This window comes from Schistocerca americana, chromosome 1, assembly GCF_021461395.2.
Source record: "Schistocerca americana isolate TAMUIC-IGC-003095 chromosome 1, iqSchAmer2.1, whole genome shotgun sequence".
NCBI classification, from domain to species: domain Eukaryota; kingdom Metazoa; phylum Arthropoda; class Insecta; order Orthoptera; family Acrididae; genus Schistocerca; species Schistocerca americana.
Window position 1 is genome coordinate 592,591,218 of NC_060119.1, and position 17,325 is coordinate 592,608,542.

The 17,325-nt window shown below is 38.1% G+C and overlaps 1 protein-coding gene across 1 annotated transcript in view; it reads right to left on the bottom strand.

Moving 5' to 3' along the window:
- Positions 1-17,325, bottom strand: part of LOC124606789 (DNA-directed RNA polymerase III subunit RPC1) — a 230,844-nt gene that overhangs the window by 180,045 nt on the left and 33,474 nt on the right. Inside the window, exons 3-5 of the mRNA XM_047138858.1 lie at positions 8,586-8,735; positions 5,536-5,785; positions 287-527 (exon numbers count right to left, since the gene is read on the bottom strand). Coding sequence (XP_046994814.1) covers positions 287-527; positions 5,536-5,785; positions 8,586-8,735 — 641 coding nt within the window. The remainder of the gene's footprint in view (positions 1-286; positions 528-5,535; positions 5,786-8,585; positions 8,736-17,325) is intronic.

Below are 17,325 nucleotides of genomic sequence, written 5' to 3' on the forward strand. Positions count from 1 at the left end.
GTTATAATGTGCCTTGCAAGAGAACAATTGATACTAGAGAGACAGGTGTGCGGGAAGAATCCTAATATGGGAGAGAGAAAAAAATTTGAGAGAGAAAAGAGCAGAAATGATGGGAAACAGGAGGATATGGTTACAAATGAGAAACAACATAGTGATAAAATGAAATAACACAAAAAGGGTTTAATGAGACCATTCTTCAGTAAAATCTTTCTTGCTAAAAATCTGTTGTATTCTTAACATGCAAATTTAAGAGAATATGGTAATACTGTCACTGTGAAGAACTTACGTTCCTGATTTTAAATCAGACACTACAGATGGTCTTATACATAGTGGTGGCACAGGTATCCTTGTCAAAATAAGGTCCTTTGGACTACCACAAGATGGGTTCATAAGCAGTAAAGGAATATCCTCTTCTGGTATCCTCTCCAGAATGTGCAGAACCTCAAGAGGATTGAATATATGAGCCAATCCATTGACAACTGCAGATTCCAGTTCACGATTATATTCGACAACTTTTGCGTAAGCAGCTGAAAATGAAGGTATCTTTCATTAGTTCTCACATAATTCACACTGTAATTTGAAGTTACACAGTCTGATTCTTTAAAATTACTAGCCCTTACCCTTGCTTGAGGAAGTCGCATTCAATAAATTTTATTAGCGTACTACTGCAATAGAAAATTTAGCTCTCAGTACTCAACATTGCTATACAGTAACAAGTAACTTGGTATCCTTAATCTATGGAGAATACATAGCATTTTTGTTACCCAGGTTACAACTTTTTTGGAGGTGAAAATGAATCTTAAGACCCACACCACAATTCTACCATAATGTCCTGAAATACAGTGCAGCTCAACAGTTAACTAGCCTCTACAGCATAAAACACATCCATTTAAAATGTGGCCAACAGTTATCTGTATGCCACAAACAATACACAATGGTGGTTTCTCCTGCTCCATATGCATCATAGAGCAGTCCACTACTCCAAGACGCATTAGAATTACTTTCTCTCAGGTCAGACATCAGGAAAAGGACTGGCACAGTCAGAGTCTTCTTGATTATTTCCAAATTGTGGCATGAAAGGGTACGCCACAATGTGCCACAGTATGTATCATACAGGCATACTCTGCTGCTTTGTTTGTACCACTATTTTCTTCAATTTCCATACATGTTGTTACTAAGAAAAATGAAATCTCCTTCCTCTGCCTCTGTAGATGGAGAAGGAAGTCCTGGATAGTTTGTATTCATTTGTCTCAAAGGTCCAATCACTATACAGGGTGTCCAAAGAGGAATGGTCAGTATTCAGTGATATGACAGTAATGGCCACTCAAAGCAAAAAGTCTAGTACATATGGATTCATTCATACCTTACGAGCTGTGAATACTTCATCTTTAGCACTGTGACATCAATCTCTTCTTACTGCAACCTCTTTGCTTTCCATATTTTGGGAGGAGGTAGTATGGGCCAAAAATGAGAGAAATGTCTAGTAAACATGGGCTCTAAAATGCATACCAAGGGTTAAGGGCATTTGTTCAGTAGAAGAGATGCTTCACAGCAGCAAAGATGAATAAGTGCTCATAGATCTTAAGGTATGTACAGGGTTATTACAAATGACTGAAGCGATTTCACAGCTCTACAATAACTTTATTATTTGAGATATTTTCAAAATGCTTTGCACACACATACAAAAACTCAAAAAGTTTTTTTAGGCATTCACAAATGTTCAATATGTGCCCCTTTAGTGATTCGGCAGACATCAAGCCGATAATCAAGTTCCTCCCACACTCGGCGCAGCATGTCCCCATCAATGAGTTCGAAAGCATCGTTGATGCGAGCTCGCAGTTCTGGCACGTTTCTTGGTAGAGGAGGTTTAAACACTGAATCTTTCACATAAACCCACAGAAAGAAATCGCATGGGGTTAAGTCGGAAGACCGTGGAGGCCATGACATGAATTGCTGATCATGATCTCCACCATGACCGATCCATCGGTTTTCCAATCTCCTGTTTAAGAAATGCCGAACATCATGATGGAAGTGCAGTGGAGCACCATCCTGTTGAAAGATGAAGTCGGCGCTGTCGGTCTCCAGTTGTAGCATGAGCCAATTTTCCGGCATATACAGATACACGTGTCCTGTAACGCTTTTTTCGCAGAAGAAAAAGGGGCCGTAAACTTTAAACCGTGAGAGTGCACAAAACACGTTAACTTTTGGTGAATTCCGAATTTGCTGCACGAATGCGTGAGGATTCTCTACTGCCCAGATTCGCACATTGTGTCTGTTCACTTCACCATTAAGAAAAAATGTTGCTTCACTGAAAACAAGTTTCGCACTGAACGCATCCTCTTCCATGAGCTGTTGAAACCGCGCCGAAAATTCAAAGCGTTTGACTTTGTCATCGGGTGTCAGGGCTTGTAGCAATTGTTAACGGTAAGGCTTCTGCTTTAGCCTTTTCCGTAAGATTTTCCAAACCATCGGCTGTGGTACGTTTAGCTCCCTGCTTGCTTTATTTGTCGACTTCCGCGGGCTACGCATGAAACTTGCCCGCACGCGTTCAACCGTTTCTTCACTCACTGCAGGCCGACCCGTTGATTTCCCCTTACAGAGGCATCCAGAAGCTTTAAACTGCTCATACCATCGCCGAATGGAGTTAGCAGTTGGTGGATCTTTGTTGAACTTCGTCCTGAAGTGTCGTTGCACTGTTATGACTGACTGATGTGAGTGCATTTCAAGCACGACATACGCTTTCTTGGCTCCTGTCGCCATTTTGTCTCACTGCACTCTCGAGCGCTCTGGCGGCAGAAACCTGAAGTGCAGCTTCAGCCGAACAAAACTTTATGAGTTTTTCTACGTATCTGTAGTGTGTCGTGACCATATGTCAATGAATGGAACTACAGAGAATTTATGAAATCGCTTCAATCATTTGTAATAGCCCTGTACTTTAAGCCATAGTTTACTAGATTATTTTTGCTTTGAATGGCCATTTCTTTCATTTCCCTGAATACTAACCACTCCTCCTGGGATATACCGTAAACATGAATGTGCACCTAGGAAGTGAAATCAAATGAGGAATTTCATCTGCTCCAATGCCCTACAGATTTCATACATCTCTGAATCATTAACTGTGAATTCATCTGGTAATCAAATCTTGACAGAAGACTCAGGTAATTTTACAAAAGTCGGTTACATCAAGCCAATTCAGAACCATCCACATATATTATGAAATACTTCCAGCATTCACCTAAAATGTTGTAAAACAACAGCTTCAAAAGTAGTATAGGACACAACAGCTTCTTTGATGTAATAATTTTAAAATTACTCTGGGCCTCTTCAGTAACCAGGGAAGCAATTTGTTCCACCAATGGTTCAGAATAGTAATTTCAGCCACACAAGTGCCACTAGGTCCTGCTTTCAACAAACCCCAAGTGATCCCACTGGTCAGGCCAGTTGTAAAGGTAGGCCATGAAATGGTGGGGACTATGGAGTGGCTACTAATTGTCATGTCTAGTGAACCACAAGAAGGTGCTGCTGAACGGTATGTGGCATTTGCCAGCTTCAGCACAGGGGCCGAGTATATGATTGGTTTTAAATACAACTGTTGCCAGCCTAATGTCCAAATGGTGAATAATGTCAGTGATACTGACCTTTGAAGACCTTGGTGAGGCATGAACTGTGTACTATAATGAGACTATGTAGGTGTTCATTCTTTAGTTTTCCAAGCTGCGGCTAGAATATAAAATACCACTACTCACTATTGTGGTATCATCCACAGATTGTGGTGCCACACCAAGGTTGCTAATATGCATTGATATCACAGACACTGTTGATGTATTGCTGCAATCCGGGATGATGAATGGGAGGGGCTTCTGAATGCCATGCCTCTGTCTCGGCACCACAGTGCCCTCACGCAGAGGTCAATGTCAAGCTGAGCATGGAAGTGCTTTGCCCCAATTTGTGAGCCCAGCTGATGCAGTCAACATCATCAAGTAGGATTAAGGAATTATTCAAGTCTCAGACAAAAATGTACTTTTGCAAATTTTGAACATTGTACTTCAAGTGAAGAGTATTTTAATTAGTGCATCAAGTGATGCTTTAAAAGTGAATGACAGCTCTAAATTATCAAGCACTCCAGTGGCAAAGGATTGTTTCATGTTAAGTAAATATTTTTATCAACTGTTTAATAAATTGAACTTCTATTTCATTTGTTGTTGTTCCAATGAGCCATTTCGCAGAACAATCAAAGACCCAACAGTTATGGCTTGACGATTGTAGTTTCATATGGTCATAATAACTAAGACTCACAGACACTAGTAATTGCTCATGACTTCCTAAGCCAGGACTACCAAGTTCTGGACTGGTAGAAGTCATTCAAATCCAGGTTGCAGGATTTTGTGTTCTGCCTTTGCCAACATTTAACAATCCAAAAGTACAGTACCTATGCTTACAACAACCATTATGAAGTGATGATAGATTTGTGTTAAGGTATATTATGTTGTGTTATAAAAACTCAACATGAGTTATGATGTGGTTCCTACGTTGGTCTTTACTTCATTGGGAGAGCAACAAAAACACGATGAAAATGCATGGGGCCACCACTGCCCAAAGAAAATGCAGCTTGTTTCCCCTCCACCACCACCACCACCACCACCACCACCACCATACCCATGGCTGTCAATGTGTTAGGTAACAACAGACCTGCTTCCTGCAGACAACTCAAGCCAGGTCATAGTGAACAAATTCTAGATGTGTTACAGGACTGAACAACTTCTTTGCCCCTTTACACAAAGACAACTTTTAAACATTATAATGCAAACAGATACAATGAATGTGCTGAAGAGCACAAGATGGATGAATTACATTTAAATTTCTTTTTTTTATTTTATGCAGAAAACTGTTAAATTCACATAGAGTTAAGTCAGTAGTCATTTAAAATTACAAAGAGACAGACACACTGTCCAGTACTCGCATTTGTAATGCCTAACTTACAGTAGATAAGAGAGACATTGCTCTTAAGAACGGAAGTGCTCTTTATCTTTCCTGTCCTTTCAAACCACAGATTCCTTCTTGAGAGATGAAAGCAGAAATAGTTGGGAAATGTCAGAGAGGGCAGGTGGGTAGGGGTAGGATACGCAATGCAAATGCTAAGATACACCCAACTTGTATGAGAAGAAAGTAAACCCTCAAATATACCTCACAGGTGGTTGTTGGTTTGAATGAAGTTGGTAAGAAATGCCTTACATTATTTCAGCCTTAAATAACAGTTTTTAAAAAATACTAAATGTAATGTAAAAACACAGGGACAAGAGTACACTGAGGTACACAATCCCCCTATGCATTGCTCCTGTAGGTATCATGAAGACAAGATTACAATCATTCTTCCTGCACTTCATATGTGAATGGAACAGGAAGAAGTCCTAATAACTGGTGCAATAGGAAGTACCCTCTGCAATGCACTTCACAGTGGTTTGAAGGGTGCAGGTACAGATAAATAAAGTAAAAATACAGGAACTATATTACACTGAAACTGTATTTAAAACTTGCCTAATTTATGTTGCACCAGAGGATCGGTCTTCTTCTTCGAACGGTACTGTTCGTGGACGATTTTTAACAAACCACATTTCTTCACGACACCATTTAGCTCATTGCAGTGAGGACAAATTGTAATCTTCTTGCATTTGTCCAATATCTGCTTTCTTAAAGCTTTCCGAGTCAAGTATGGTATTGCAGGGTTCATTACTTTATTTCTAAATGGTTTTTTATCTTTGTCTGGCAGTAAGACTCTGGAACAACTCTGAAGAAAATTAAAATACATAATTGTTTGCATAAAACCATAACAATACAAAAAATAGACCCAAAACTGTCTACAAACAGGATAAAAAATACTAATACTCAAAATTCATCTCATGTGGAATTCACAAAAAAAGCAAGAAAACATACGTATACATCACTAAGAGAGAGAAAATTTTCTTTTAACATGTAACCTTAAGTGAATAGCTAAGAAACGCATGGCACTTCCTAGCCTGTGAGAGACAAATTATACATAAAAATTGAGCCACCTACTGCATATGAGAAAGTTAATAATGTTCAACACAGAAGACATTATCTTGATCAGACATGATTGTAATCTTTAAGAAGCCACATGTACCTCGTGGCCAGGTGCAATAAGGTGAAAAGCCAGTATTATACATACAGAGATCAAACTTTTCCGAGTCACTTTTCAGGTGAAAGTGGTATGTAAATGTTATACCCACAGTGAGTTTCTCCTGAACTCATTTCCCTGAAGTTTGCTTCCATCAGTCATTTTGTAGTCCACCTCTTGCTACCTTTCCTGTTACTTCTATTTCAATGCAAGTCCTTAGTGTTGTCACTTAAACCATTCTTAACATATCACCACATAGTTGCAGTGGCCTTCTTCTAAGTCTACTATCAAACAACTGAAGACAGTAACTACTGTTTGAAAACTGAAATGTTTCGTAACTTATGCAGTTACAAACAAAATACACACTTTGCCAACTCCTACCATCCTAATCACAACATGAGGCAGAAAGTTATCTTGTGTCGCTTTTCATTCCACCTTTGCAACTGATTTTATTTTCTTCTGTTGATAGTGGTGGTGGTGGTGGTGGTGGTGGTGTAATCAGTACAAAGGCTGGTTTGTGCTGTGCACCACATTGGTCATTCTTCTGCAAATATTTTCTTATTTGCATAACTATTGCATCGTATATAATTTGAATCTGCTTGTCACAGTCAAGTCTGGGTACCCCTTTACAGTTTTACTATCCCACATTCCCATTTCCTTCCATTACCAAATTAATTATTTCAGTACATGTTTCAGGATGTGTCCTATCAACATAGCTCTTCTTTTATTGGCGTTGGGCAACAAAGCTGTTTTCTGTGCAATTTTATTCAGTACCTTTCTACTCAGTTTACCCATCTAACCTTCAAGCATTCTTCTGTGCTATACCTCAAAACCTTCTACTCTGTTCTTGTTTGAAATTTTTATCAGTCACACTTCACTTCTATAGGAGGTTACATTCCAAACATATACTTACAGAAATGACTTCTAATAATTAAATTTATATTCAGTATTAGCATATTTTACTTGTTTAGAAAATCTTGTCTTGCATTTTACATGCATTTTAATTCTGCCATTGCCAGTGGTTTTGATGCCCAAATAGCAAAATTTGTCTCCCACTCTGAGCATCTCATTTTTTTAATGATTCATTTCGACCAATCTAATATAATTCAACAACACTCTCTTATCACTGGTATATTTTTGTGGATGTACATCTTCTAACCCCTTTTCAAGTCACTATCCACTCGATTCAACTGATTTTCTAACTTCTTTGGCAGTGCCGAAAGCTATTATTTCTTCTCGATGAACTTAAAATCTCCATTTTGGTTCTCTGCTTAGTCTCCTGTATTGTTTGCCAACGTGCAGAGAAAATACACAGATATTAAACATTAAAGTTGTCATTCATATCTCAATTACTGTCTCCTCTTCATGATTGTTTTAAATTTAATTTGCCAATTATCAATGGAATGGTGGTCATAAACTTTGCATATCTGTGGTGGCTCACTAACATTAAAATTTTACTACAGCAGATATACAGTCTCTTCTGCACCAGTTTGAGGCCTCTTTCAAAACAGACTGTATAGTAGCCTATATTCTTCTGTGAACAGTCTTCTTCTATCATAGTTAATAGATTTAATCTACCTGAGGATATCCATCACCAGTTTTCAGTATTGCCTATAGCAAAATTCTGCAACTGGGGTGTAACTGCCCTGTGTATTATGACACAGGTCAAATTACCTTTTGAATGATACTCTGCTTAGCCATACTACAAGACTCCTTTTTTAAATGGAGAACACTCAAGGGAAGCAACTGAGGTTTTTAGGAAAGCATTATATTTATCTTTCAAAATATGTTAGAATTTAAAATCCTGTTGATGTCAGTGTCACTGAATATGGAGCCTTAGTACAGTTGGAAGAGGGTTTGGAATTAATTTAGCTGTGACTTATTTGAAGGACTGTTGGAAACTTGCCTGAAATGATTTGTGGACACACGACACATACTTCACAACTGAGGTGGATTTTTGACATATTAATTTATCACAGTTGCTGACAGGGCTGCAACGTGTTAAAAATTCTTATATACGAGATCTATGGACAAGCATTTGCCCACGTTTTCCAAATGTGAGGCCAACATCTTAATCACTGCACTACTTAACATTCAATTTTGTCATTCAAGTTACCCTTATCATAGATTTCTTGCCAAGTGTGCCTTTTCACATTATCTATCAATATCTGTGTTGGAAGTAAAGCTCTGTCATTATATTTTATGTTTCATTATTGGGATAAGGTTGCCCTAATTGTTTGCTATGTTGGTATTTGTGCACTATGATCTGACAGACCATTATTAATTGTTGTCATCGTGTATCTCTCAACTAAAGAAAGGTACGATTATGTAATCTAATACAGTAATACAACTTCCTCACTAATAAAGGGGATGGAGGAACAGAGTCAGTGGGTCATACTATATGCTACATTTCTTAAAGATGAGGATGGTACAATAATGTGAACTGACATACCTTGCAAACAGTCTGAAGTACAGTAATGACAGATCGAAAATATCCTACATGAAAAACTGGAAGCTCCAAATCAATGTATCCGTAGTGCCCCACACAGTCATTTAATCCTTTTCCACAAGTCAGACATACTGCGTCTTTCTGGTTGACTCCCTATACAGAAAATAAATATCATACTGATCATTTGTAGTTTTCCTCTGACCATACTAAAAAGTAAATGACCATATTGTATTAATTAAACAATTAGATTAAAAAAGTAACTGTAATGTAAATGAAATACAGAAACCATATATAATCCTAGTGTAGAATTAAATGAGAACTGAAACAAACACTTACACCAATGATGAGTACAGCAATCTAAATTTTGAATTTGTATCAGTCTTTGACCAAAGGATTTTTTACTATTTTAATGGATTACTAGTTCTGAACAATAATGATTGTCCACTGATCAGTCTTTGTTAATAAAATGGAATAAAAAACAATAAAATTTATAACAAATAATAGCAGCACCCAAAAATATAAAACATAATTAAACTGAAAGAAAAGTAATTGTACATGACCTGTAGGGTCGGCTCAGTGGCAGTGTGCCAACACTAGCCCTGTCATATGGGTCATATACAATTATTTCTCTGTCAGTTTCATCATTTCTTATGTTTGTGATGTTCATCTTCTCGGCTAAATATCATCTGAGGATTATTTATCAAAACCAGTAAACAAATAAAATATAACAGTCCTTTCAGCCAAAGAGTGGAATAAATAAATAAAAAGACAACTACTTACATAAAAAACAATGGAAAATCAAGAATGGAATGTAAAATATTATGAAAACGATAGTTGCTACTAACCGTAAAGCAGAGATGTTGAGTTGCAAAAAAGCACAACAAAAAGGTTGTCAAAAAGTTAGCTTTCGACCAACACATACACACACACGCAAACGCAACTCACACATTAAGAATAAGTGTATGAACAAGAGTAGGGCACATAAACGCAACTCACACACACAGGACCACAGTCTCTGGCAGCTGGAGCCAGACTATGAGCAGCAGCGTATTATGGGCGAGGCAACCAGGTTGGGGTAAGGAGGTGTCTGTGGCAGGGAGGGGGACAGTTAGCAGGGTAGGGGTGGGGGATGGTAAAGTACTGCTGGGAGTGTGCAGGGATGAAATGGAGAGTAGGACAGCTAGGTGCAGTCTGGAGGTTAGATGGAATGTGAGGGAGAGGGGGGTAATGGAAAAGGAGAGAAGTAAAAAGACTGGGAAGGGGCTAGATGGGTAAGGACAATGACTAACGAAGGTTGTGGCCAGGAGGGTTACGGGAACATAGGATATATTGCAGAGTTCCCACCCACACAATTCAGAAAAGCTGGTGTTTGTGGGAAGGATCCAGATGGCACAGGCTGTGAAGCCGTCATTGAAATGAGGAATGTCATGTTGGGTGGCCTGCTCACCAACAGGTGGTCCAGTTATTTCTTGACCACATTTTGTTGGTGGACATTCATGCAGATATACCTCTACCCCCCCCCCCCCCCCCCCCACTCTCTCCTTCCATCCACCATCCATCTAATCTCCAGACTGCCCTACTCTCCATCTCGTCCCTGCATGCTCCCACCAGCACTTTACTGTTCCCCACCCCTACCCTGCCTCCCCCTCCTTACCCGCACCACCCGACTGCATCTCCCATTATGCACAGCTGCTTGCAGTGTAGCCTCAGCAACCAGACACTGCAGTCATGTGTGTGTGTGTGAGTTGTGTCTGCATGAGCATGTGTGTATGTGCTATCTCCGATGAAGGCTTTGTTTGCCAAATGCTCATAATCTGACAGTATTTTTGTCATGCCTATCTGTGACTCGGCATCTCCGCTACATGGTGAGTAGCAACTATCCTTTTCAATATATTGTTGAGAGGTTCAATCATATTCAGATTAGAGGACTAAGGTGTGTTATGTCATAATTCTGTTCATTAAATCAATCTCAGACAAATCCTAATGAACGAATGGAAGCATTATCATACTTACTTACAAGCTGTTTAGCACAAAGCACAGTTAGCAGCATTGGCTGATAATGGTCAATCAGGCTACTGGAACAATTCCACCCTGTAACCCACCCATGTAAGACAATATGATGGTAAAACATTATTCTTAACATCATCATTGAAACGCACTGTACTTCTTCTCGAAGCATCCATAGTGCAATCAAAGCTTCTGAAATGGCCAATTTATAGGGAATGTCTGCCATAAGTACTTCAGTTAGGGCACTTTTTTTGACAGAAGCTTCCTGTAAACGTGGGTCCATCTCAGATGACATGTGGGGTTATGTTGTCTTCTGCTTTTGGTCACATTCTGCTTCGAAGTTCTTTTGTCTTTATCAGTCATCTTTGACAGCTGTGCTGGGCAGATGATGTTTTACCGCTGTTTCATGCAACCTGTCACTAGTGACAATGTGGTAACTCTCCCAGCACCTAAAAGGTCGATATCCAGCTCCAGTAAGATGGATTCTTAACAATCATTACTGTTTTGAAATCTAAGAGGCCAACCATAGTGAAGTTTGCAATACCACAATATATTTTACATCTAACCTCAGTCAATGTTAGTAATCCATTGATGCACGTACATTCTCGCACACTAAATGGTATGCTTAAACACTGGAGAGAAAACAGCAATATACAACAATGATAATATCTCTTGTTGACAGGTCTGGGTAATCTACTTTTTTAGACTAAAGGACCAATAAAAAATGCAAACTAAATATAACTACAATAGCCTGTTAATAATTTTAGTCTCTTAAATGGTTTGTCATGAGCTTTTTAAGAGAGTATACTTGTAGATGTAGTTCCTGATACATTATCACACTTACCACTGGGCTGAATGATTTGGTAAGAATGGAAGGACCTGGAGCTACCTTCAACATTAATTTTTTATCAAGTTATACCTAAGTATAAAGAAGGACATCTGACAAACCATATTTTGGGGATAAGTGGAACACCTTAGACCAAGAAAGGACAACTGATAACAGTGTAGTAAAATGGATTATGATAAATTATGTTTTGTTTTGGAGAGTAAAGAAAATTAGACTCAAATATGTATACCGAAATCTGTAGAACAAGATTTAATTATGTTTATTTATCAAGGGTATGGATACTTGGGGGGATAAGAAAATTTGTTCAACATATTGTAAAATTTTACTATTTTAAGGACTTAAGTCAAGACGTACTGTCTGTACTACGTACATGTGAAACTTGCCAAAAGACGAAAGACAACAATCAATCGATAAAGTACAAATTATACCTGATAATACCTAAAGGCTTCCAAGACATCACAGCTGCTGATTTCCTTGACCAATTACCAACGAGTAGGGGGCGCGAGTTAACATATATATTTGTACTAGGTGAGTGTTGGTCTAAATATGTTAAACTCTATCCTGTTAAGCATGCCAACACAGAGATCGTGACTAGATGTCTACAAGAATATTTCTCAGAGGTAAGAAAGTCACGTGTATTGTTGACAGACAATGGCACACAGTTTGTGAGTAAAGCCTTTTTTTAGCATGGGAAAATGTTAGACAAACTGCTATCTCGAAATACCACCTGCGAAGTAACTCTTGTGAACGTATCACAAAAGAAATCATTAGGTTACGTAGGGCATACTGTTCCATCAGGCATACAACTTGGGCATGGAAAACACCAGAATTCCAAGTAATACTTAATGAACTTCCACGGTTATCTGCTGGTTTATCTTCCATTGAAATAATGAAAGGTAAATTTATAGCAAGTCACTGTTGAAATTATTTAAATGGCCAGATGACAATGATGATAACGTACAGGGAGACAACTTAGATGATACTGAAAAGACAATTTACAATAAGCAGCAGATAAACACCTGCGTAAATATAATGAAAAAGCTATGACACCTATCTTTGATGTGGATGACTTGGTACTAATTAAGGAAGTACATCACAGCTCAAATTTGAGGAAAGAAACACACAAGTTTTGCCCTCGATATAGCGGTCCTTACAAAGTTTTAAATGTACCACATCCCACTGCAGTTTTCTAGATCTACCCAGAAAGGGGATTATATAATACTGAAATGTTAAAGCAGTATATGACACCATTAAATTAAACTTAGGAAAGAAACACAGTAACAACAAAGATTGTTCTTAATGGTGAAAGTATGTAAACAAATACTGTCAACTGTTATTTAATCAATTGTTAAGCATTCCTTTACTGTAAAATTGCTCACGAAAGAGGCAGATTACTTACCACCATATGGTAAAAACTAGGGTTGGGTTTGTACGTGTTTTTTTTTTTTTATTATTAAGGGAGATTAATCATCGGTAGTGGTATCACCTCATTCGATAATTGACCAACTATACTTTTTGTTAACTTTTGTACTAATTTGAATTGTTCCGGGTAGGTTTGTGTTCCACTTTTATAGAGGTGGTGTGGGATTTGTGCGTACTACATATCTCTCTCTCTCTCTCTCTCTCTCTCTCTCTCTCTCTCTCTCTCTCTCTCTCTCTCTCTCTCTCTCTCACACACACACACACACACACACACACACAAATATATTCACCTACAGACTATGTATAAACTAATATGATTTGGGATTGGGAGTATTCTTTCGCTATGCATGTCATTGTTTCATCAGGAGGGAGGAATAGGACAAGGTGACATACTAATATGCTTCACATGGAAATGACAAGCCAGCACTAAGACGGAAAAGGAGTTTTGGAGGAGAGAAAATGGACAGGAGAACTCGTGGCAGAAAAGCAGGAGATAGCTGGAGTTTCATAGAGGATGCAGCTTTAAGATGAGGTGAAGTGAAAGGGAGAAGTACTGAAGTACTCAACAAAGTAGTGGAAAAGGAAGGTCACATACTTCAAATGGAAAGTTATGGGTAAGTGATCTCCAAAGACAGGAGCTCATTCCAGGTTCGGGAGGACCCATGCAAGGGAAGAACTCCACCCACTTCAGAAGAAAGAAGAGGTACATCACACTGACCAGGCCTACCAAATATGAGGTAAAGAGTACTGAATCCCCGGAATAGTAGCCTAGAAGAAGGGAGAAATACTTATGGGCAATATTCGCAAAGAAAAGGAATAAGAAACCTGCTTAAGGGAGCATCTCCTCCAAACTGGATAATAAACTGAGAAAGTAAATATTAGTTACTCTGTTGATTAGCACAAGTTTTTGAATCTTGGCATAATTTGATGTTTGATAATGATGTACAAGTGCTTCCTCCAAAAGCGAGAACACAAATTAATGGAACTAATAATTGAAGAGCTGAAAGTACTCTGAAAGAAAGCAATGTAATTATGGTTCACTCTGTGTCACCATGCTAACTAAAATAAGGGAGCTATTAAGTATAAAACAATCGAGTTTATGAAAATTCTCATTAGAGGATATGCATGTTTGTAATGATTAATTGTTGAGTGTATCATCATAACATCTTTTCTCTTAGGGGAGGAATATGTAGCTACCCATGCCATTCATGGAAAGGCATGTATCACGCACATCAAATATAGAGTTCAGAATAAAGATGTGCATGATCACAGTTAGTCTGTAAACATTGGGCCACATACTGTGGGAAAGTATTACTCAACAGGTGCAGGGTCTAGCTGCTAGAGAGAATCTGTACTCTCTGTGGAGCAAGGAGGAATGAAGGAGTTCTGGTACCATGGAAGATATCCAGAACCAAGGAAGACAAATAAGATTTATATAAGCGATTGTTGTTGTATACTATTCACATAATGTTAACAAGTGGTCTTTGAGAAAGTTCCCATATAATGTGCAACCATTCATCAAAGTTTGTGACAATATACAGAGTTGATTGGAACCAATCTACATTTTATTTAAGTACAGAGCAATGTTTTGTTTTATAGCCACTTCACTTACTGAAATCTGCAGAGAAGAAAGAAGTTTGATGCCAAAGAAGAACAGGGCACGGCATAGCTGGACACTGAGGTAAATCACAAGAGGTGCACGGCTGAATATCTACCCCAGTCTAATAACCGAGTGTTAAGGTAGCAGTGTCAGATGAAGCGGCATGTAGTAATAGGTCAGAACAGACAAGTAATAGGTCCAGAACAGACATTGCTCAAGTAGTCAAAACACTTGTCATACTATCTAAATCAGCAGTCATCAGCCCCTAACAAACACTCCAGGCTCTTAATGAAATGAAAGATGTGAATGCAAGTTCAGTGGATGAACTGCCAGCAGAAGTATTTAAGAGCCTATACTTCAATTAAAACAACTCTGTAATTGACATATTGGTGAGCTGAGTAGTAGGGACTGGGCATCAGCCAATCACAGCTGATACCTGGGCTCCATGTGCTCACTGTATTGCCTGACCTGCACGCACAAGCAGCAGAGCCTTGCTACGTGGCAGGGGCTGCACATGGAGGAAGGATGTGTGGATGTTGTGTGCAAGCCATCGTCTCCACACCCCATCACTAACATTTCTCAAACACAAAGTTGTTTTAATCTAAGTAGAGTAAGTATGGGAACAAAATAAATTACATGCTTGTGTAACAAAGGGTATCGACAAGGGAGTTGCCAGAGAACTTCTTATTGACATTAATAAGAAAATGCCATTTCAAGTGAAGAATTCAGGGCTATCGGCCTAACACTACAGTGAAAGAATTACTGAGTGTCTTCAACAGGAGAATATATGTGGGAAAAGGCAGCTTTATAGATGAAGAACCACAGAGATTTATAAGAGGAAGAGGAACAAAAGATAAAACTGACTTATTACGAGCAATAGAAGAGAGGTACCTCTAGAAGAAATTAGAAGTTTATAGTACCTACATCAGCTCGAAAAAGCATGTGACAGAGTAAAATTGGATAAGACCCTACAAATTTTGAGCGACAAGGGAATAGACTGGAAGGGAAAAGGGTTAGTTTAAAGCCTATATATGGAGCAGAATGTTAAGGTAAAAATTGGAGACGACAACAAATGACAAATAAATAGGCACATCGGTCAGAAAAAAAAGCTGTAATGTGTCAAATGTGCTGCTGGCGTAGTGCTATCAGCTAAAGATGAATTGATAATAAACAAAGCTCTGAGTGCAGAAAAAACAAGAGACTGGTCATTTGCTTGGAGGAAAAGAAGTTGACCATAAGAGTATGAAAGGACACAACTTACCACGATAATACTTTCAAATACTTGGGCACCTTCATACAGGAGAATATGGCATGCACACAAGAAATTAAAACTAGAATGCAATGGCTAAGCAGCATTTAACAGAAAGAAGTTTATGAGGGGAACTGAACAAAAAAAAGCAAAGGAGGTTAGAATTTGTCTCACGACAGCACGGTCATTACAGATGGAGCATGAGCACGGGTTACAAAAGGATGGAAACAAAGTTGGTCATGCCCTTTTCAATGGAACCATCCCAGAATTTGTCTGAAACAATTTTGGAATATCAAGGAAAACCTAAGTCTGGCTGGCAGGATGGGGACTGAACCATTGTCCTCCCAAATTTGAGTACAATGTGTTAACCGATGCACCACCCCGGTATGTGAAAACTGAACGGATCAGAGAAAATGACTGGTTCACTCTTTTGTGTGGAGAGTGGATTTATACGATGTGGAAATAGGGACATTAAGGAAGTGGAAAAGAGATTTGAGGACTTTGAGATCTGAGTACTGAGTAGGACAGAGAAAATAAGTTGCACAGAATGAGTTAAGAATGAAGAATTATTACGAAGGGCTGTTAAAAGAAATATTGCAGACGATTTTAAAGTTAAAAAAAAGAAATGGTCAAAGAAGACAATGCTTACCAAAATACCCTTTAGAAGGGGTGGTGAATAGCAAATGGGATAGAAAAATGGGGGAGGAAAATATGTCAGTTGACAGATAAGGCCAAAGTGCAAAACAGTTATGTAATGACAAAGACAATGGCAGGAGATAAGGAAGATGGAGACTCAATGTTATGTAAAAACTTGCCTAAGGGGGGGGAGACTAAATAATAATAATAATAATAATAAATAATAGTGAAATTTGGTCTCTAAATACTCTAATAAGGCATAAGGATTGTAAATAAAATTACCTAATACCTGTTAGTAAATTCACTAACACAAAAAATTGTGTTTCGGTACTTACAGGTTTGTGTTTCATTGTTTCAAAAATGTGTTCAGATAAAAGGAAAAATATTATCTTCAAAATGTTCTGTTTTATTAAAAATAATCTTTAAAATATGGGCCATGACATGGTGAAATGAAATCAGTAAATTGTTCATTCCTATTAGGTATTTTTCCTGTTATAATGCAAATTTTTCATTTTTTTAAATTTGGTCACTAATTAAAATTTGTTATTATTAAAATATTACTCAGATTTTAAGTTTTCACTTTCATTGCCCTTCTTACTAACATGATTTTGTTCAAATAGGAAGGAAAAATTGGTAACAAGTTATAGTCCAAGCAAAAAACAGCAACTATCTGTATGTTGGTGGCCACATTTTCTGGCCTACAAACTCTAGAAATGTTGCTTCATGGCAATAGGGTGCTCACTCTTGAAATTTCATGTATTTAATGAGGGCTGCAAAAAGGGGTATACAATAGTTAAACTCTAAAAATTAAGGGAAAAAGTAAAAAGGAAAATAAAAGTTTCCCTACATGTTGATGTACAAAGAAATGATACTATACTAGCAAATACTGTAGAAAAAAAGCTGTCCATGTAGTCTTGCTGGTTGATAACATAAGGAATAATTTACACCACTTTGTAAAGACAAAACAAATTCCACCACAGTC